The 20,883-nt window shown below is 37.7% G+C and overlaps 1 long non-coding RNA gene and 5 gene segments (V, D, J or C); 1 reads left to right on the top strand and 5 right to left on the bottom strand.

The window, feature by feature from the left end:
* Nucleotides 1-988, bottom strand: LOC125257490. The segment is given in 2 exon segments: nucleotides 1-861; nucleotides 951-988. A coding segment is annotated over 1 exon segment (288 nt).
* A 3,369-nt stretch (nucleotides 989-4,357) lies between these two features.
* LOC125257474 lies at nucleotides 4,358-4,942 on the bottom strand. The segment is given in 2 exon segments: nucleotides 4,358-4,695; nucleotides 4,792-4,942. Coding segments are annotated over 2 exon segments (435 nt in total).
* A 2,152-nt stretch (nucleotides 4,943-7,094) lies between these two features.
* On the bottom strand, nucleotides 7,095-7,773 carry LOC125257473. The segment is given in 2 exon segments: nucleotides 7,095-7,457; nucleotides 7,566-7,773. Coding segments are annotated over 2 exon segments (435 nt in total).
* A 1,797-nt stretch (nucleotides 7,774-9,570) lies between these two features.
* On the bottom strand, nucleotides 9,571-13,658 carry LOC125257488. The segment is given in 2 exon segments: nucleotides 9,571-9,935; nucleotides 13,618-13,658. A coding segment is annotated over 1 exon segment (321 nt).
* Nucleotides 13,659-18,334: 4,676 nt separating this feature from the next.
* LOC125257472 lies at nucleotides 18,335-19,089 on the bottom strand. The segment is given in 2 exon segments: nucleotides 18,335-18,841; nucleotides 18,950-19,089. Coding segments are annotated over 2 exon segments (435 nt in total).
* Nucleotides 19,090-19,182: 93 nt separating this feature from the next.
* Nucleotides 19,183-20,043, top strand: LOC125257497. Its single transcript, XR_007182402.1, has 2 exons — nucleotides 19,183-19,662; nucleotides 19,816-20,043. It is a non-coding gene; the product is annotated as an uncharacterized LOC125257497 (long non-coding RNA).
* The last annotated feature ends 840 nt before the right edge of the window (nucleotides 20,044-20,883 follow it).

Raw genomic sequence — 20,883 nt, 5'->3', positions numbered from 1 at the left:
TGTTGTTTTCACACGACCTCATCTGAAATCTGTTTAAATTAAGCCATAAAAGAAATTGTGGATTTAATTACTTCAAGATCATTTGATTAAATTGTTCACTTTCTCAATCTGTTTTCCTGATGTGTGGTATAGGCTTTTTACTGAACATGAACAGATTATGTTCAATCATTTTGTTCATTTTATTTATTTGAATAGAGTTCAATTCAATATTTCTTTTTCCTATAGTCAAAATCTCTGAACACATTCACATACCCAATCTTTGTCATATGCTAAATGTGGCCAAAGATAAATGATGAGAAACAGAAATTAGTCCATCAGGTCCATTTTGTCTGGTTTCAGATGTGTTTGGTCTGCTGACTTGACTTGATGAAAGTTTATGAGAGAGAAAACGTTTGTAGAAGAATGTTTAGATCTGTGTGTTTGAAAACCTTCTGCTGTTGAGTGTGTGTGAAAGTGTGTGAAAGTGTGTGAGCAGCTGCAGTATCAGTTCAGTCACTGTGACTCTGACTGACGGAGGTTTTTGTACGACTCTTTATCACTGTGTGATCACTGGACCAGTGTGGAAACTCAGACAGTAATAATGTCCAGCATCTTCAGTCTGGACTCCACTGATGGTCAGAGTGAAATCACTGTTAGATCCACTGCCACTGAATCTAGATGGAGTTCCTGACTGGAGGCTGTTTGTTCCATAAATCCAGAGTTTAGGAGCTCCTCCAGGTTTCTGTAAGTACCAGCTGAAAAAGTATGTTCCGGAATAACTGGCCACATCTGTGCTGGTTTTACAGTTGATCTCCACAGTTTGTCCTGGTTGAGCTGCTGTCATTGAGGGACTCTGAGTGACGGTGATCTGTCCTCTACACTCTGAAACACACAACAAGAAGAAAATCAACTCAAAACTTTGACAATATACTTGAAGAAATGAATTGATATCAAACTTGTGCTCCACAAACCTTGAGCAAACGCTGTGAGAGTCCAGATGAAGATGATGATGAAGGTCATGTTGATGAAGATTGTTGTGTGTGTCAGTGATGAAGTGTTAAACTCACAGCACTATAAACACTCTCAGAGCACTGAAGCATCTGATCAATATGCAAATGAACTCATTCTGTATTTAAATGAGGCTCTAAATGAAGGTTCAGGAGGAGCTCGTTCATCTCATCCTGTCAATCACAACATCAAATATAAGTGTGAACTTTAAAAACTTAGCTGAATATTAACAAATAATGATGTGCATTAAAAAATCATTTTATAAATACTGCAATATTTCATAAAAAAACAAAACAAGAATAGTCAGTTTTGATTTCATGGTGACTTTAAACACAGAGAGGTGAATTATGTATTTGTCTTTCTCTGCATCCGAGCCGCAGCCATGGATGGAAAGGCTTTTGTTGGACTAAAGATTGTTGTCAGCAGACAGTGGTCTGTAAGCAATGCAAACTTTCACCTGTACAGATATTGGTAGAAATTCAGTACTTTCTTGTGTAATTTCAAGGTTAGGGATAAATCGACTGTAATAGTTTACAAGTCTCAGAAATGAATAAAGTTGACTGACGTTATTCGGTGCAGACGCATCCACGATTGTCCTGACCTTTTCTGGTGACTTATGAAGACCCTGAGCATGTATGATGTGCCCAAATACTGCAGCAAATCTTTAAAGAATTCACATTTCTCGTGTTGGACACACAGCCCAAACTCATCCAGACGACTGAGGACTGTGTCTACATTCTTGAGATGTTGCTTGTCATTTGATCCAGTCACTAATATATCGTCTAGATAGCAATGAACACTGGGAAGGCCTTGTCAAATCTGATCCATGGCTCTTTGAAAAATTGCAGGAGCTGAAGCAATACCAAATGGTAATCGATTGTAACAGAAGAGCCCCTTTGACGTGGTGATAGTGAGGCATTTGTGTGAATCTTCTGTCAAGGGCACTTGTAAGTATGCATTGGAGAGGTTCAGTTTGGTGAAGCGTTGACCCTCTGCCAATGATGTGAATAAATCCTCTATTCGTGGAATCGGGTAACGTTCAACACAAAGGCCTGGATTCACTGTTACCTTAAAATCTCCACAAATCCTCACATCTCCATTCCTTTAACATCTGGCTCGATCGGCGTGGTCCATTCGCTGCATGTCACAGTGGAGATGACCTGTTGACTGCGGTTATGAGACCTAAATCTTTCTGCAATCATGATCGGTTTCTGAGAGAAATGTTCTTTCAAAACAGTTACAATGACTTCATATGACTTCACATTGGGCTTATCCGGAGCAATTAAGCTTCGCAGCAGTCATTATGTAGATTAACCTATTACACTCATCAACACCGCAACTCGTTTCTCATTTGCAATGTCATTTTTCAGTGCTTTATCATTCAGTCACTGTTATATTAAAATTCAGTAAATAAATAAAACACAAATGTAGCTTTATGTCAATGTGTCATTTTTGTCTTTCATTGGATCAGGGCTTTAGCTCATATTTCATAAATAAACTTCACTCAATGGAGCATGAAAACACCTGCAGATACATGATGAAACAAGAACATGCGGCCAAATTATGAACCTCACATATATAGTGTTAGATTCACTTAATAAGATAAAGAGTGTTATAGTTTAAGTATTTACCATGTGAAAAAACTTTATATTTAATTTAATACTAATGAAAATTTTCACTGTGACTGACGGAGGTTTTTGTACGACTCTTTATCACTGTGTGAACACTGGACCACTGTGTGCACTCTGACAGTAATAATGTCCAGCATCTTCAGTCTGGACTCCACTGATGGTCAGAGTGAAATCAGTCCCTCCAGATCTTCCATTCCCACTGAATCAACTGGAAATGGTACCATAGCGATCATTTACACCAGTAATAATGAGTTTAGGAGCTTCTCCATGTTTCTGCTGATACCAAGCTAAACCATATCCATATATCCCAGTATCAGTTTTACATTCTATTTTGGCGTTTTGTCCTTCAGAAACAGTCACAGCTTCAGGCTGAGTCACAGTGATTCCTCTGGATGCTGTCGACAACAACATTAATGTGTTTAATCAGATGAAATGAACATTACAGACTCAAAAATGACGAGCTTTCACGTCTGTTACCTGGAATAAAAGCTGCCAGAATCCAGATGAAGCTGCTGAAGAGATTCATGGTGTTTGTTGGGTTTGTACCGTGGTAAACAGCAGTGTGTTATAAAGTGTTTGAGTCTGAACGCTATAAACACTCGGAGCGCTGAAGCATGAGCCGATGCAAAGTGACTCTCTGAGCAAAAACCCTCCATCGCTTTATTTCTCTCGTCATCGACACATTATACAGAGAAAAACACAAATGCACAAAAACTCGATCTGAGAATCACTGGACTGCAGGTGTTTTGTGATGTTGAGAGTATTAAACAGTCATTTTGAGCTTTTATAAGCTGTCAGACTGTTGACCAGCAGTTCAAGTCTGAACATTCAGTAAATGTGCAGCAGTTTAGATGTTGAACTTGTCGTCTGCATGATCTGTTTGTTTCTGTTTGTTGAAATCTATCACTCAGAAATGAAAATGTCCATGTACAGATGAAAACTGATATTTGTGGTCGTTAATTGTTTCTCACTTGTTTAGAAGTTTGGAAATCTTTAGATTTTATTCTTCATCAATCTCTGTGTGAAGATGTTTATGTGATGTGTTGTGATCAAATAATTAATTTAATGCAATATAGATTCATTATATTTCTGACACTGACACTGAAAATGCTTTTTCTATTTTTTTTCTATATGTTTTTATTTCTGGCTTCCAGTTATTTTTAGCTGTATAAAACAGGGCTGTGTTTCCCAAAAGCATCTAAGAATTAAGTTGATTGTAGAGATCATTGGTGACAAAGGCTCTACGATGATCTATTTAGGCCTACGATGCTTTTAGGAAACACAGCCCAGCTTGTTATGCTGCTTGATATTGCAAACTGATATTTTTTACCATATTATTTTAATGTATTTACTTCATTATAAACACACTGGTTTGTAGTGCAAATAGTTTTAAAGTTTACTGCACTTTGATATTCTTCTTGTTATTTCCCTATAGTGGATCATGAATCGGAATATTCATGGAAAACAGCTTCTGTGTTGAACATTAAGGTGGATTGGTGTATCTCATTCACAGAAAGGTTGTTCAGTTCTTCCTAAAATCATTATAATTTCTCAACTTGTCACTGAACATGAAAAATCACAATCTCTTCACTTTCATATATTGATTTTTGATGATTCTGATAATTGTGCTCGATATTATCACGTTTGGTTGTTTTTGTGCTGCACTGACGACACAACAGCTGCAGTATCAGTTCAGTCACTGTGACTCTGACTGACGGAGGTTTTTGTACGACTCTTTATCACTGTGTGAACACATATTGACTGTTTGGATAGTGGAAACTCTGACAGTAATAATGTCCAGCATCTTCAGTCTGGACTCCACTGATGGTCAGAGTGAAATCACTGTTAGATCCACTGCCACTGAATCTAGATGGAGTTCCTGACTGGAGGGTGTTTGTATAATAAATCAAGAGTTTAGGAGCTTCTCCAGGTTTCTGTAAGTACCAGGCAAGACAGTGTTTGCCATCACACCAGGAGACTGGATCACTGCTAGTTTTACAGGTCACAGTGACTGATTGTCCAGTTTGAGAGAGCAGCTCTGAGGGAGTTTGAGTCACTGTCACCTGACCAACAGATTCTGACAAGAGAGAAAGATTAGAAATCACAAACATATATCTTCACAACACATACAAATAACAAGTAAATAATGTCTGTAATCTTTACTGACACAAACCTCGACATAATACTGCCAGCGTCCAGATCAATATGGTGCTGAAAGTCATTTTTGTTGGTTGTAGGTTCAGTTCTAGTGAAAAACAGTTGTTGATCATGTTTGATGTTTGACAGAGTTATAAACACATGCAGAGCACTGAAGCGTGTGTCGCTCATGTAAAACACTCTCTCTATGCAAACGCTTCAGGAGTGACAGGTTTAAGATGGTTTAATGTGGTTTCATTCACAAAACATTTCACTTGTCTTTGTTTGATATAAAAAAACATCAGTGGTGTATAAAGTACTCGAAAACCATACTTGAGTAAAAGTATAGATATCTTACCAGAAAATGACTTTGGTAGAAGTTAAAGTCATTGTTTAGAATATTACTTGAGTAAAAGTTTTAAAGTATGTGATGTTTTTTGTACTTAAGTACGAAAAGTATTTTTTGATATTAAACATACTTAAGTATTGAAAGTAAATGTAAAATACAAAAGGAGCAAAAAATATCATTAAAAATTGTTCTATACACAGTTTGAGCAGAAAGATTGTGTTCAGTTTTCTTACATTTTGTTTCTTTGAATTAATGTTTATTGTATTTTTTAAATAAAAAAATACTAATATATTAATTATACATTGATCATGTTAATTCGTAGTGCATTATAACTAATGTAAGAGACAACTTTAAAATGTTAAAATGTAAATGTTGAAATTAAAAATGAACAATACTTTTATTAGCCTTATTTAATGTTACAAATGGACTCTTATTGTAAAGTGTTTCCATTTCATATAAATCCAAACAGTCATGCTTAAAAATTACCATCTTTACACACAAAGGCATAGCATAGGTCTATAATATGTATACTTTCACACATTATTTGCCTCTATTTTAGAAAACTTGATGATTATCTAATCACAAAATGTGTTACAGTGCTGATAAAAAAGGTACTGAAATCGAATACATTTCTGATCTGTTATGTTTCTGTCGCTGCATGATGAGGATACAGTTTAAATATACAACTTCGCTGGATAATGAATGCATAACAGCAAACAAATGGATATAAACTAATGCAAATGAATGATAACAATCGTGACATTAAACAGTTGGTGTTTTTGTCACATTGTTTTAACCGTTTGAGGTACTACTAATGTTAGCATCCTCTCAGCCTCGACGGCAAACATACTGTTCACCACTAATGCAGCATCTACTCAACAAACTAATTACTTTATAATGATATGAAAACATGTACAGTAGTGTACACTGTATAACATACTGTTTTTTTGTCTATGTTTTAAATCCGTTTTTGACGTGTCCCGCTCTGTGCAGCGTGAAGCCTCACGTCACGTGTCAAAACAAACTCTACGAGGCATCAGTGATAGTTTTTATTTCGCCTCTAGAGGTCACTCTTGTACTGTATAATGACAGCACACTCTTCTCAGCCGCTCCAGCAAATGAAATCAACTGTGGCTGTACGAGCACTTGTTTGTTAAACTCAATATTGACAATAGTTATTTTATAGTACTATGTGTAATTGTGTCCAAAGTGACAAACAGGTACTGTAGTCCTGGCCTAAAGTCATTGGTTGAGCCAAAGGATACATACAGGCTGCCTAATATAGTGACCTACAAATTGGATGTAACAGGTTATATGGCCAATGTAAGACAAACACTTGGTCTTTAGACAGCTTTAATGAACATGTACATCCTCTAGTTAGATTAACAATTGGTGAAAAGTGTTGATTATTGTCTTATATTTAGATCTGTTCATCACAGGGAAGGTTGCAGTGATGAGAAACTGAGCAGATGACAGACAGTCTGTTGATGGTGTGAATGCAGTGATCTCGTCATTACAACTAAATTTCTGCACTCCAGAAATGCTTTCACCATAACTAACAATGCAAACACGATGTAAATACAGTCAGAGATTGATTGTGTAGTGTAAGAGCGTCACTGATTATAACAGGAGTTTTGGGAAGTGTCCAGATAAACTCTCGCTGTGTGATCGACAGCTTCAGTTCCTCAGATCTTTACTGTATAACTAAGATTAGGAAGAAATAATAATAAAAGTACATGATCAAAAATATCAGTGACTTTAAAATATTGAGTGAGTGGAAATGAGGATAAATAAACCATAAATGATCTAAAAATGATGATAACATCAAAAGAATTTCTCATTATCTGAAGAAATACTGATGAAACTCAACAAAGCTGATATTAAGATCATATTTGTGTTTCTGCACTGTTGAGTGTGTGTGAAAGTGTGTGAAAGTGTGTGAAAGTGTGTGAGCAGCTGCAGTATCAGTTCAGTCACTGTGACTCTGACTGATGGAGGTTTTTGTACGACTCTTTATCACTGTGTGAACACATCTTTACTGTTGATGTAGTGATAACTCTGACAGTAATAATGTCCAGCATCTTCAGTCTGGACTCCACTGATGGTCAGAGTGAAATCACTGTTAGATCCACTGCCACTGAATCTAGATGGAGTTCCTGACTGGAGGGTATTTATTCCATAAATCAGGAGTTTTGGAGCTTCTCCAGGTTTCTGTAAGTACCAGCTAAGACACTGTTTGCTATTACAGCAACAGCCAGGATCTCTGTTAAATTTACAGGTCACAGTGACTGATTGTCCAGTTTGAGAGAGCAGCTCTGAGGGAGTTTGAGTCACTGTCACCTGACCAACAGATTCTGACAAGAGAGAAAGATTAGAAATCACAAACACTTTTACAACCATATATCTTCACAACACATAAAAATAACAAGTAAATAATGTATGTAATCTTGACTGACACAAACCTCGACATAATACTGCCAGCGTCCAGATCAATATGGTGCTGAAAGTCATTTTTGTTGGTTGTAGGTTCAGTTCTAGTGAAAAACAGTTGTTGATCATGTTTGATGTTTGACAGAGTTATAAACACATGCAGAGCACTGAAGCGTGTGTCGCTCATGTAAAACACTCTCTCTATGCAAACGCTTCAGCAGTGACAGGTTTAAGATGGTTTAATGTGGTTTCATTGAGATTTCACAAAACATTTCACATATTAATATAATCCTTTATTGATGAAGCAACATCAGATGAACAGGAGCGCTGTTTAATCCCAATATCAGAGCAACATCACGATTACAAGTGTGATATTGCTTTTATACAACAGTTTAATGAACAGGAATCTATTATTGAGAATTTTACATTTTAGTAATTTATATTGCCAGTTTTTGTTCTGCTAACTGAAATATTTCCAAACTAAGCCACAGAAGAACAAACTGCAACGACTCTGAGAAACACAATAATTCCTGTTTTTAATCAGTTCAGTTGATAATTAATCGACTCACTCATGAAGTCAGTCTCTTGTCTCCATCTACTGGTGTAATGATGTAACTTGCAGAAAGAATCACTATAAAATCACCAGCACTAATGCTGCAGGTAAACACATCTGTCCTGTGATGATGGAGGATCTGTTTCTGTCACGAAACTCAACTCAAGCTTTATGTATCACTGGAGCCATTGTTACCATTGTTGAGATTCATATGCTGATTCTTGATATTTGTGTGTATTCAGAGTGTCTGTTTAAAAAAAAAAAAAAAAAAAAAAAAAAAAAAAATATATATATATATATATATATATATATATATATATGTGAACAATTATTCATATTTTTGAAGTTATGATCACCAGGGATGAGTATCAAGAGATGCAGTCACAAGGCTACTGTTATCAATGATGTGCAGTTTTTAAAACATAACCTATATAATCAGAAACTAGACTCTGAATGAGATCAGTAAATGAGAGTATTACATGTTGATTACATTCTTATCATCAAGCCAACATCATCAGATCACATTTTCTTTTGCTGTTCTTGCCATTACAAACACAGTTAAAACAGCCAAAGAAAAAGTAACATTAAAAAGTCAAGAGTCAAACTGCTTAACTAAAGCAAGCACTAACCACCGTAATGGTGACCTGAACCAGAACTTATTTTCAATAAGACATCAACATCTAAATCATAAAAACATGTTAATTCTCAATAAGAACTGCTGTAGACATCTGACAGAAACAAAGTCAGTCTGGGTAGCGTTTCCCAAAAGCATCGTAAGCCTACAATGCTTTTGGGAAACTCTGCCCTGGTTAGTAATGAGTGAAGCTGGTAATGCTGTTTGTGGAGTTGTTTAATCAGATCTTGAGAGATTTAATGTCTTTTATCTTCAGTTGATTTCATCTGACTGAAATCAGTTATAGTTCTTGTGTTTCTCTTTCCTTCAGTGATTCTGCTTGTTAACAGCAGGTGTTCATCACTAATGCTCAATCATTACTTAATTAATCACTTAATTAACTTCAACACTAATTCAGTGTTATCTTTTCAGCTTAAGTGTTTAATGTTCTGATGTCTGAGATTTTTGAGGTCACCATTGTGCAGAAGAATAGAGCCTGTGCTTCAGTCCAGCAAAGGAATGAAAGTTAGGGATGTTGTGTTGTCTTGTTTAAAAGCAATAACTGTATAGTTGTTGATGCAGTGATAGTTATATCAGCTCATGTGTGTGCTGTTGTTGGCTAATGGTTAATTGCAAAAGATGTACTTTTTGCAGAGAATGTTTCACAAAATTAATTCTAGAAAATGAATTAGGAAGTTTTTGTTTGGCAGACACTTTTGCCAATCATTGACCGTTATTTTCATTAATGATAAATGTTTGGCACCCTGTGCTGCCCTGCATTTCACTGTTTTTTAACGTTTATTTTTTAACAGTGCAGCTGCAGTATCAGTTCAGTCACTGTGACTCTGACTGACGGAGGTTTTTGTACGACTCTTTATCACTGTGTGAATGTTACATCACCCACACAACCACCATCAGAACCTTTTCTGCAATGAAGACTCAGACAGTAATAATGTCCAGCATCTTCAATCTGGACTTCACTGATGGTCAGAGTGAAATCACTGTTAGATCCACTGCCACTGAATCTAGATGGAGTTCCTGTGTGGAGTATTTTTGCATAATAAATCAGGAGTTTAGGAGCTTCTCCAGGTTTCTGCAAGTGCCAGGCTAAACCTTCATTCCCATTATTCCATCTCTGCACATCACTCCTGGTTTTACAGTTGATGTTCACAGTTTGTCCTGGTTGAGCTGTTGTCATTGAGGGACTCTGAGTGACGGTGATCTGTCCTCTACACTCTGAAACACACAACAAGAAGAAAATCAACTCAAAACTTTGACAATATACTTGAAGAAATGAATTGATATCAAACTTGTGCTCCACAAACCTTGAGCAAACGCTGTGAGAGTCCAGATGAAGATGATGATGAAGGTCATGTTGATGAAGATTGTTGTGTGTGTCAGTGATGAAGTGTTAAACTCACAGCACTATAAACACTCTCAGAGCACTGAAGCATCTGATCAATATGCAAATGAACTCATTCTGTATTTAAATGAGGCTCTAAATGAAGGTTCAGGAGGAGCTCGTTCATCTCATCCTGTCAATCACAACATTATGTATCACGTAATCATCATACACTACTAAGTGTGAACTTTAAAAATGTAACATAACATTTAGGACCAATATAAATTGTGATAAGATGAAATGTTTCAGAACTATATTACCATTATCTAAGCATCAGCTCGACTGTAATTCAGCTGCAGGTACGAGACCGCAGGTGATCACAGCTGTACTGATGACAGAAACCCTTCAGAGCAAAACTGGAGTGAGAGAAAACAGTGTCAACAGTTTCATTCCTGTTATATTGCACTACACCACTGCACCACTAAAGGGCAGTGTAAACAGACAGACACACCTCTGATGAACAGGACAGAGATTAACAAGGGCAGTTAATACAGTGATGAATTATTCAGTTGGGCTCCTGTGTGTGTAACTGTAACGGCTGCAAAAGTGACAAACAGTATTTTAGTTCTGGCCTAAAGTCATTGTTTGAGCCAAAGGGTACAAGCCCTGCAAAGTTTACTTAACAGGGTATAAGGCCAACATAAGACAAACATTTGGCCTTTGGATAGCTTTAATGCACGTGTTCACCACCTAACATAATAGGTTTAGCATGTAGCTTGAATTGTCTTTGGGATCCTTTACAGCTCAGAAACATCAATCCAGAAACACTTTCTATAGCTGTGAGAAACAAACGTGTATAAAACACATCAGGGGTTGAATACAGGTTGAGTTTATTCTGTAGGAAGAACATCATCAGACCTTCTCTGAGACTTTCTGAACTGTGTCATGTCAGATAACGTGGTCACAACATTGAACCAAAACACACACATATTCCCTTACATGCAGGGGGCGCAGGTGAGCTGGACGCTGGAGGGGTCAGAGGTCACAGAGAAGGTTCAGATCAGTGCAGAGTTTGATGTACAAAAACAAAACTACCTACTGTAAGGCACCATGATTGTTTGTTTGATCTGATATCAGTTTACTCTCTCAGTTTCTCTGATTCTAGTTGAGTCAAACCCGTCTGTCACAGATCAGATCACAGTCTAAGGGTCAGATTTACTATAGTACAGCTAGCACAAGCGCAAACCCTCTTTTGGTGTTTAAACACTACTGTCAGGATTTACTAAAGACACGCAGTGAAAAATTGGAGCTGAAAAGCGTGAGCAGTTATTTCTGCACCTGACATTATTGCACGTGTATTTGTAGGAGTTTCTCTTTCAGACACAAAATTTATGAGAGGAGAATATTTAAATGAATCACGCAAGGTGATTTACTAAGGTTTGTGCTAGTCAATTTACTGGTATTTGCACCATTGTGCAAAAAGTTTCAGTTGAGGAGAAAGTGAGGAAAGGATGGTCAGTTTCATCAGAAGGGTGTGTGAGTGTGAAACACAGTATTCCAGTCTTGTGATTATTGTGGACTATAACTGCACTACTGCTTTATACTGCATATATGTGCTTAGATTAGTTATTTGTTTGGTGATTTGGTAAACCTCATTCTCCGATCAGTGGAGCTCTCTCAGTGAACTCGAACAAGCTCCTACAGCTAACAGGCAACGCTCTCGTAACTTTAGCGTAACTGGCAATGTTCTCTCAAAGTTATGAACAAACGTTCTTCCAGTAACATTAATAGAGTGTTTGTTCAATGTTATCTGGTCTTTAATAATGTTCTCAAAAGGTTAGCACAAAAACATTATTTATACATTGTTTGCAGAAGAGTTTTAAATGTTCTCATAACGTTGGAGGAAAACGTTCTCAGAACAAAAATGTGTTAGCTGGGTGAAGTATATTAAATATAGATATCACAAGGTGAAAATAAAATATGGTGGCAGAACTGTATTAAATGAAGGTTTTATCATCTTAAATACACTTTATTGCTTTAAACGTGATTATTGCATCGTATTTTAGGAACATCTCAACATCTCAAGTATCAGTTTGAAACTCAATGATATTTTCCTTTTTAAGTTATTTCATAATCAATCAGCAAATTTACCAGAATGTGAACCATATTCTGAACATTTTTTTTTTCATATATATAGGAGTTTGTGAGCATGAATGTGTTTATCTAATAATGATGTGATTTTCTTCTTCATGTTGTTTCTCTCGCTGTTGGAGAATTTCTCCCAGTTTTCTCTTGAATCCTAAAGGAAAGCCACTGGTCAGTGTGATTTCTCTGTGAGCGTCAGCGCAGAGATCTCCTCTCTGAACACAGCGACACTGGTGTGTGTGGCCAACAAGGGCTTCCCGTCAGACTGGAGCCTGAGCTGAAGGTGGACGGGAGCAGCAGGTCTCAGGAGAGCAGCGCTGGGCTCCTGGAGAAGGACGGTCTGTACAGCTGGAGCAGCAGCAGGAGGAGTGGATGGAGACACTGTGAGGACACACGGAGCGGCCGGCCTGTGTGAGGAGACGGCAGTGTTCAGAGGAGATCTGCTGCTCTTCTCACTCATGGAGACCAACAGTGTGTTTCTCTGCAGCACATGAGGGACTCGTTCATTCTCCATCAGCTTCAGTCGCTTCATCTGCTCTGCTTTCTGCCTTTCACACAAGACTATGTGTGTGATTTTATTAAACTTCAGTCATTAAATAAAATATAATTGTGTCTTTGAGCTCTTCTTTGTGTCATTTTTGTTTCGGCTCTTTCATTGGATCAGGGCTTTAGCTCATATTTTATAAATAAACTTCACTCAGTGGAGCATGAAAACACCAGCAGATACATGATGAAACGAGAACATGCGGCCAAATTATGAACCTCACAGATATAGTGTTAGATTAATTTAATAAGATAAAGAGTGTTATAGATTAAGTATTTACCATGTGAAAAAACTTAATGAATGCTTTATATTTCATTTAATATTTATGAAAATCTTCACTGTTGAGTGTGTGTGAAAGTGTGTGAAAGTGTGTGAGCAGCTGCAGTATCAGTTCAGTCACTGTGACTCTGACTGACGGAGGTTTTTGTACGACTTTTTATCACTGTGTGAACACATAATCAGCATTACAAGCACCAAGCCAATTAGTTATGCAGTGGCGACTCATACAGTAATAATGTCCAGCATCTTCAGTCTGGACTCCACTGATGGTCAGAGTGAAATCACTGTTAGATCCACTGCCACTGAATCTAGATGGAGTTCCTGACTGACGGGTGCTTGCTAAATAAATCAGGAGTTTAGGAGCTTCTCCAGGTTTCTGTAAGTACCAGGCTAAATAATGTCCATAAGAACTACTATAATACACATCTGTGCTGGTTTTACAGTTGATGTTCACAGTTTGTCCTGGTTGAGCTGCTGTCATTGAGGGACTCTGAGTGACGGTGATCTGTCCTCTACACTCTGAAACACACAACAAGAAGAAAATCAACTCAAAACTTTGACAATATACTTGAAGAAATGAATTGATATCAAACTTGTGCTCCACAAACCTTGAGCAAACGCTGTGAGAGTCCAGATGAAGATGATGATGAAGGTCATGTTGATGAAGATTGTTGTGTGTGTCAGTGATGAAGTGTTAAACTCACAGCACTATAAACACTCTAAGAGCACTGAAGCATCTGATCAATATGCAAATGAACTCATTCTGTATTTAAATGAGGCTCTAAATGAAGCATACTAGGGGTGTCCTCGACTACGGATTTACATAGTCGAATCCAGTTCGAATCAGATTGCCTGTATTCGACTGATAGTCGAATCACTAGAGAGTGTGTACGGATTTTGAAAGGTTCGCGCGCTGAACTGTGCACGAGATGGAGCGGGACACGGAAAATGAAGTAAGGCCTGGCTATAGTCTACCCGCGGCTTAAGACAATTTTTATTTTCTTTCACACACAGCACAGAGAAACATCTTTCTATAAACCGACCAAACTGCCTGTCAAGTGATAGACTTAATCTGGATAAACATTCACAGCCACGATGTACAGAACACTCTCAAAGATAGAGAAGAAAATGAATAAAAACATTTTGGATCAATAAACTTTATAATATATATATATTAATAACTGCAGAAAGGCCACACTGCAGACAGTTATACATTTCATATGTTGGCAAATCAAATTAGGCCTACATCGGCTAAATTGTCTGTGCGAGCAAGCTAATCTACAGCGCAACATTGATGCACCAAAAACCATAGGCCTAATAACCAAATATATAATTTTTTTTATCAAACATTAATTTACAGAATTGAATTAGAACAGAATATACCGTTCTAATAAATGCAAAATGCCTGAAGTGCAGGGGAACATATATTCAAAACACAAGCCAGAAATAGTTAAATTAAATAACCCAGAGTGATCAATAAATAAATTAAAATTAAAGAAATTATTAAAATAACAAAATTATAGCTAGAATTGTCAACTTGTCATTTTAACTGCAGAGACAATAAACGCTAAACTGGAGTGGCAGTCTTTTTAGCTAAACATTAACAGCATCCAAAAATCAAATTACATCTGGCTGAAATAGTTTGAAATCACTTGTAGCTACCCTACCTGACTGAGAGAGAAAAATCCAGTCTTTCACGCGATCTGCCTGTGTCCGTTTGAGTCTTTCCAAATAGCGCGCTATAGTCACCCAGCCAGCAGAGCCATGTGGGGCCCAAATGGGTTTGACCTGGGCTATCTAACTGGGACCCAGCCAGTTTTGCACCCAGTTTCCATGTAGGCCCCACATGGATTTGCCCAGATGAAATGAACACTGCTTAGTGTGCACACTACAGGCTGTTTAATGTAACACTTAATCAGTGTTGGAGGTAATGAGATAATTAAGTGATTGAATAATGATTTTGTATTAGTGAAGAACACCTGCTGTTAACAAGCATAATCACTGAAGGAAAGAGAAACACAAGAACTACTTCCAGCCACAGCCTTGGATGAAATCAACTGAAGATAAAATACATTACATCTCTCAAGATCTGATTAAACAACTCCACAAACAACATTAGCTTCACTTATTACTAACCAGACTGACTTTATTTCTGTCAGACATCTACAGAAGTTCGTATTAAGAATTAAGAAGAGGCTTAGATGTTGATTACTTATTTGAAAGTAATAGTTTGATTTGATGTTACCATTGTGGCGATCAGTGTGTGCTTTAGTCAGGCTCTTGACTTTTTAACATTAGTTTTTCTCTTGACAGCTGTGTCTGTTTGTTATGTTGAGAACAGCAAGAGAAAATATAATCAGATGCTGTAAGCTGATTGATGATAAGAATATAATCATCATATATTGGCTTAACTCATTGATATTTATACGGGTAGTATGTTATTCATTCTGTTTTGTTGTTATGATTCTACAGCAAGAGAATAATAGAATTTAATCAGAACATCAAACGATTTATATCACACCATTTACATATTTTGGGCTCCTGTGAGTTTTACTCGCACACAGACATCAAGAATCAGCGTATGAATCTCAACAATGGTGACATGCTTCATGGTGCAATGCATTCTGGGTGCCTCATACAAAACTCATCCATGGCTCCCAGAATGCATTGCACCATGAAGCATGTCACCATTGTTGAGAATCATACGCTGATTCTTGATGTCTGTGTAAGTGAATCTTGCAGGAGGTTTGAAGTGTTTAGTGAACAATGTGTTTTTCAAATTTTCTGATTAAAACATTTTTAGTGTTGTAATTCAAGAGGAGATCCAGCACAAATTTAAACACGTTTCGCTCATAAAAAGCTCAGTCATTAGATCAGTGAATTAAGCCACTAAATGATGACTATATTATTATAATTTAACAGCTGACCACATTGTCTCTTGTTTTTCTTGCCATAACAAACAGCCAGAGAAGAAATTAAAAGTTATAGTCAAGAGGCAAACTGCCTAACTGAAGTAAGCGCTGACCTCGATCACGGTGACATCAAACCAAACGTATTTTCAACAAATCATCAACATCTAAACCTCTGGTAATTCTCAATAACAACTTTTGTAGATGAATGTCAGAAATAAAGTCAGTCTGGTTAGTAATAAGTGAAGCTGGTGATGCTGTTTGTGGAGATGTTTAATCAGATCTTGAATGATTTAATGTCTTTTATCTTCAGTTGATTTCATCGAAGGCTGTGGCTGAAGTCGTAGTTCTTGTTGTTTCTCTGTCCTTCAGTGATTCTGCTCGTTATCACCTAATTATCTCATTAACTCCAGCATGTTTCTGTGTTTCATTTAACAGCCTGTAGTGTGCACACTGAGCAGTGTTCAGTTCATCTGGGCTAACCCATGTGGGGCCTCCATGGAAACTGGGTGCAAAACTGGCTGGGTCCCAGTTAGATAGCCCAGGTCAAACCCATTTGGGCCCCACATGGCTCTGCTGGCTGGGCAGCTCGTTGGCCGGCAGAAGCGCGCCGCAGTGTTTGTCGTTGTTGAGTTCTAGGACATGAGCTGTTGGCACAACTTGCATCATACGGTTTTTTGATCATCTTTTACCATTTCAAAGTGCATCCAATTGTACACTTTATCCCAGACATTGTTGAAGATTTAATCCCTGCCGTAAAGTTGCTCATCTGCCGGTCACGGATCATGGAAGTGAAACTTAAATCGGTCACAGGTTGGATTTATTCACGCACATTAAAAATATTTATTAAAAGCTTCTTTCTTTTCACATTTTTATTTATGGTATTAACAAAATAGGCTGTATATTAACCTAATGGGAAAGAACCGGTATGTCTATGTAAAATCAGATATTGAGCGCCCCCATATCTCTTCTCATAACACCTCTGCGACGATTCGACTGTGAGATTGGTAGTCGAATCAGGCTTCTCCTATCGAAGATTCGAATCGTCGACTATTCAGGGTCACCCCTATAGCATACAATTTATGACCAATTTAAATTGTGAAGATGAAATATTTTAAATCTATATTATCATTATCTAAGCATCATCAGCTCGACTGTAATTCGGCTGCAGGTACGAGACCGCAGGTGATCACAGCTGTACTGATGACAGAAACCCTTTAACAGTTTTATTCATGTTATCTTGCACTACATCACTGTGCCACTAGAGGGCGGTGTGAACAGACAGACACACCACTGATGAACAGGACAGAGATTAACAAGGACAGTTAATAGAGTGATGAATTATTCAATGGGGCTCTTGTGTGTGTAACTGTAACGGCTGCAAAAGTGACAAACAGTATTTTAGTTCTGACCTAAAGTCATTGATTGAGCCAAAGGGGACAAGCCCTGCAAAGTTTACTTAACAGGGTATAAGGCCAACATAAGACAAACACTTGGTCTTTGGATAGCTTCAATGCACATAATAAGTTAGCATAATAAGTTTAGCATGTAGCTTGAATTGTCTTTGGGATCCTTTACAGCTCAGAAACATCAATCCAGAAACACTTTCTATAGCTGTGAGAAACAAACATGTATAAAACACATCAGGGGTTGAATACAGGTGGAGTTTATTCTGTAGGAAGAACATCATCAGACCTTCTCTGAGACTTTCTGAACTGTGTCATGTCAGATAACATGGTCACAACATTGAACCAAAACACACACATATTCCCTTACATGCAGGGGGCGCAGCTGAGCTGGACGCTGGAGGGGTCAGAGGTCACAGAGAAGGTTCAGACCAGTGCAGAGTTTGATGCACAAAAACAAAAACTACTGTATGGCACCATGATTGTTTGTTTGATATCAGTTTACTCTGTCATTCTAGTCGAGTCAAACCCATCTGTCACAGATCAGATCAGTCTAAGGGTCAGATTTACTAACAGCTAGCACAAGCAAAACCCTCTTTTGGTGTTAAAACACTACTGTCAGGATTTACTAAAGACACGCGGTGGAAAAATTAGCGCTGAAAAGCGTGAGCAGTTATTTTTGTGGCTGACCTTATTGCACATGCAGGAGTTTCCCTTTCAGACGCAACATTTTTGGGAGAGTATTTAAATGAATCATGCAAGGTGATTTACTAAGGTTTACACTAATCAATTTACTGGTATTTGCACCATTATTAACTGCCCCAAAAAACTAAATGATAATTTGCGCTGCTCTTAGGTGATTGTGTTGGTCATTATGGAAATGATCCGTCTGTGTTCTTTAATTTGAGCGTCGTCACGTCAGTAGATTCAGTGCAGAACTTTACACTCACATCAGCACTTTTCTGGAATTGTGTTCTCACTGTAATTTGCTCTGTTTAGTAAATCTGGCCCTAATAGAGCAGATTTCAGTCATAAGTCAGTTTTGAGCACATGTGTAGTTCCTGTGTTTGTCCTCTGTGTGTCAGTAGTGTGTGAAAGTGTGTGAAAGTGTGTGAGCAGCTGCAGTATCAGTTCAGTCACTGTGACTCTGACTGACGGAGGTTTTTGTACGACTCTTTATCACTGTGTGAACACATGTTTACTGTTGATGTAGTGATAACTCTGACAGTAATAATGTCCAGCATCTTCAGTCTGGACTCCACTGATGGTCAGAGTGAAATCTCTCCCAGATCCACTGCCACTGAATCTAGATGGAGTTCCTGACTGGAGGCTATTTATTCCATAAATCAGGAGTTTAGGAGCTTCTCCAGGTTTCTGTAAGAACCAGCTGAGACACTGTTTGCCATTACAGCAACAGCCTAGATCACTGCTAGTTTTACAGGTCACAGTGACTGATTGTCCAGTTTGAGAGAGCAGCTCTGAGGGAGTTTGAGTCACTGTCACCTGACCAACAGATTCTGACAAGAGAGAAAGATTAGAAATCACAAACACTTTTACAACCATATATCTTCACAACACATAAAAATAACAAGTAAATAATGTCTGTAATCTTTACTGACACAAACCTCGACATAATACTGCCAGCGTCCAGATCAATATGGTGCTGAAAGTCATTTTTGTTGGTTGTAGGTTCAGTTCTAGTGAAAAACAGTTGTTGATCATGTTTGATGTTTGACAGAGTTATAAACACATGCAGAGCACTGAAGCGTGTGTCGCTCATGTAAAACACTCTCTATGCAAACGCTTCAGCAGTGACAGGTTTAAGATGGTTTGATGTGGTTTCATTGAGATTTCACAAAACATTTCACATGTTAATATAATCCTTTATTGATAAAGCAACATCAGATGAACAGGAGCGCTGTTTAATCCCAATATCAGACCAACATCACGATTACAAGTGTGATATTGCTTTTATACAACAGTTTCATGAACAAGAATCTATTATTGAGTTTTTATAGATTCTACATTTCAAAATGCAAAAAAACACTTTTCTACATGTTTTTCTGCTCAATAGTTATTTTGAGTGTTTCTGGAGTCACAGGATCATCAAACTCCTCTGAGGACGATGAACATCTGCTCTATTGTGAGAGAAACACAATCACTCCACCTGATGATGAAATATGAGTTTAACTCGCTCAGATTCACTGTTTGACTTCAGTAAATGACACTGTTGAGGCAGTTTGTGGAATAAATCAGGAGTTCAGGAGCTTCTCCAGGTTTCTGTAAGGACCAGCTGAAGAAGTTTCTCCTGTTCCAGTTTCTCTCCATTGGATCAGAGGTTTGTTCATATTCATCAGTTACACTGAGGTTTATCAGCTCATGTTATCATCAGATACCAGTTTGTATCTTCTCATAGTTTAGTGAACAAGTGTTCAATAAAAATTCAGTTAAAAGCACAAATTAATATTCTTATCTTGCTCTTTCTGATCAGAGGCTGTGATTGGTGCAGAGGAGGGAGAGGCGTGTCTGAACTGAACTGTTGATCAGGACTACAATTAAAACAGCAGCTGATATAAAACTCTTACTGTCTGCAGTATATAGTATGAATACAGTGTATAGTGTACAAATGACATGTTAGGATGAGATACTCAAATCAAATAACCATGGAGAATTATGAAAATTAACATCTATTATTAATAAAAGGCGGCAACTGAAATCAGTCAGATCTCAAATGTGTGACTGATCTATAAGAGCACAAAATCTCTTTCTGACCTCTATAATTATTAAGAGTGGCAGATTAATTTAGATGATTTTATTTCAGATGTTTGTGTGACGATGTTGTTTCAGATCCTCCTTTGAGCAGCTGCAGTATCAGTTCAGTCACTGTGACTCTGACTGACGGAGGTTTTTGTACGACTCTTTATCACTGTGTGAACACATGTTTACTGTTTGGATAGTGGAAACTCTGACAGTAATAATGTCCAGCATCTTCAGTCTGGACTCCACTGATGGTCAGAGTGAAATCACTGTTAGATCCACTGCCACTGAATCTAGATGGAGTTCCTGACTGGAGGGTGTTTGTTCCATAAATCCAGAGTTTAGGAGCTTCTCCAGGTTTCTGTAAATACCAGCTGAAAAAGTATGTTCCGGAATAACTGGCCACATCTGTGCTGGTTTTACAGTTGATCTCCACAGTTTGTCCTGGTTGAGCTGCTGTCATTGAGGGACTCTGAGTGACGGTGATCTGTCCTCTACACTCTGAAACACACAACAAGAAGAAAATCAACTCAAAACTTTGACAATATACTTGAAGAAATGAATTGATATCAAACTTGTGCTCCACAAACCTTGAGCAAACGCTGTGAGAGTCCAGATGAAGATGACGATGAAGGTCATGTTGATGAAGATTGTTGTGTGTGTCAGTGATGAAGTGTTAAACTCACAGCACTATAAACACTCTCAGAGCACTGAAGCATCTGATCAATATGCAAATGAACTCATTCTGTATTTAAATGAGGCTCTAAATGAAGGTTCAGGAGGAGCTCGTTCATCTCATCCT

Source organism: Megalobrama amblycephala, linkage group LG22 (genome assembly GCF_018812025.1).
Source record: "Megalobrama amblycephala isolate DHTTF-2021 linkage group LG22, ASM1881202v1, whole genome shotgun sequence".
Classification (NCBI taxonomy): Eukaryota; Metazoa; Chordata; class Actinopteri; order Cypriniformes; family Xenocyprididae; genus Megalobrama; species Megalobrama amblycephala.
Note: the sequence above shows the minus strand (reverse complement) of the source record. Positions and strands in the feature narration are given on the sequence as shown.